The 1,425-nt window shown below is 34.3% G+C and overlaps 1 protein-coding gene across 1 annotated transcript; it reads left to right on the forward strand.

The window, feature by feature from the left end:
• Positions 1–5: 5 nt before the first annotated feature.
• LOC109592892 (MICAL C-terminal-like protein) lies at positions 6–1,338 on the forward strand (the record flags this gene model as incomplete). The annotated part of the gene is made up of 6 exons (XM_020008211.1): positions 6–267; positions 330–461; positions 509–602; positions 846–919; positions 982–1,096; positions 1,142–1,338. Coding segments are annotated over 6 exons (696 nt in total), but the record flags the coding sequence as incomplete, so codon positions are not given.
• Positions 1,339–1,425: the final 87 nt, after the last annotated feature.

The raw sequence follows: 1,425 nt of genomic DNA on the forward strand, positions 1-1,425 counted from the left end.
AGCCTCCCAAACCAGCCCGTGGGAAAAGAAAAGGTGTGGCCAAAGATGAACCCCACCCACCTCGTAACTCTGAAACCTGGAAGAAGCCCTACGCCCTGACCCGTGTTGCTAGTGATACTGAGTATGCTATCATTGGACCTGGAAAGACTAAGGCACCTGCTAGGGCTCCACCCAGTCGCCCCGCCCCTTTTGCTGCTCATCAGAAAAAGAAGTCATTGATATCACCTTATGCTATTAGTGAACTGAATGAAGACTCACCAATCAGAGGTAATTATTAATAATAATAATAATGAATAATAATGAGTGTCTTAATTAATTTTAATTTTTAGATAATTTAAAGAGAGACAGACAAAGGAAGATTGAGGAGTACCAATCTCAGTTAGAAGAGGTGGAGACTAAACTGACCCAGCTGGAACAAGAAGGAGTTAGACTAGAGACACAGATACGTAGTCAAGGAAATGGTAGGTCACATGACTTGAGTAGATATTAATTGTTTGATTGGTGATAGATGATGATGGTGATGACCAGTTGATAGAGGAGTGGTTTAATCTTGTTAATCAAAGGAATGACGTGGTGAAGAATGAAGCAGAGCTGGTTTATATGTAAGTACCTTGTACTCCTGTATTTCTGTCGTAATGAGAGTTGTAGCAGACTAGCAGTTCAATTAGGAGTACATGGCATTGTGGGAATTAACTACACCTCTTGGGAGCTTAGTTAAGCTTGTTCCAATCAAAATTGGATTTTTAGTTACTCAAAATCTGGCCAAAGTCCCTGTACAATTATTGTATGCCATAAATAAAAACGAGAGGATTCTTCCCATTTTAATGATATTGTTATACCTACAGGATTAGAGATTTAGAACTAATTGAACAACACAATATTCTTGAGCTTGAAATAAGAACAAGACTAAGTAAAGATGGTAGGTATTATGAAAAAGAGACGTTGTACATCTACTTATAAATAATGTTTCTTATTCTCAAGATTCACTGAAGACAGAGTTAGAGAAAGTTGAAGAAGCTACCATGATAGAGGAACTGGTTGAGCTGGTTATGAAAAGGGACAAACTTTTGTGGGAATTCGACGATAACAAATTGAGGTATGTATGATTATTTGTACTTATTAATAGTTAACTTTTTAATAGGGAGGAAGAGACTGTGTAATGTATAAATATTGTACATACATGTAATTAATGATTATTATTGTTTTTATTATTATTGATTGTTATTAATTATTATTAATGTTCATGATCAAAGTGTTTCTCTATTCTACAAATCATGTGTGATTTTTATGATAATAATTATTAAATATTTTATTTATCAATTGATATTATTATTATTATTATTGTCAGTTGCAGGTGTCTTAGATATAAATCCAACTTTCATTGGTAGTTTATAACCTACAGATTTGAATGCTTTCTTTGCATAA

The sequence above is a fragment of the Amphimedon queenslandica genome, unplaced genomic scaffold, assembly GCF_000090795.2.
Source record: "Amphimedon queenslandica unplaced genomic scaffold, v1.1 AMPQUscaffold_3606_Cont24402, whole genome shotgun sequence".
Classification (NCBI taxonomy): domain Eukaryota; kingdom Metazoa; phylum Porifera; class Demospongiae; order Haplosclerida; family Niphatidae; genus Amphimedon; species Amphimedon queenslandica.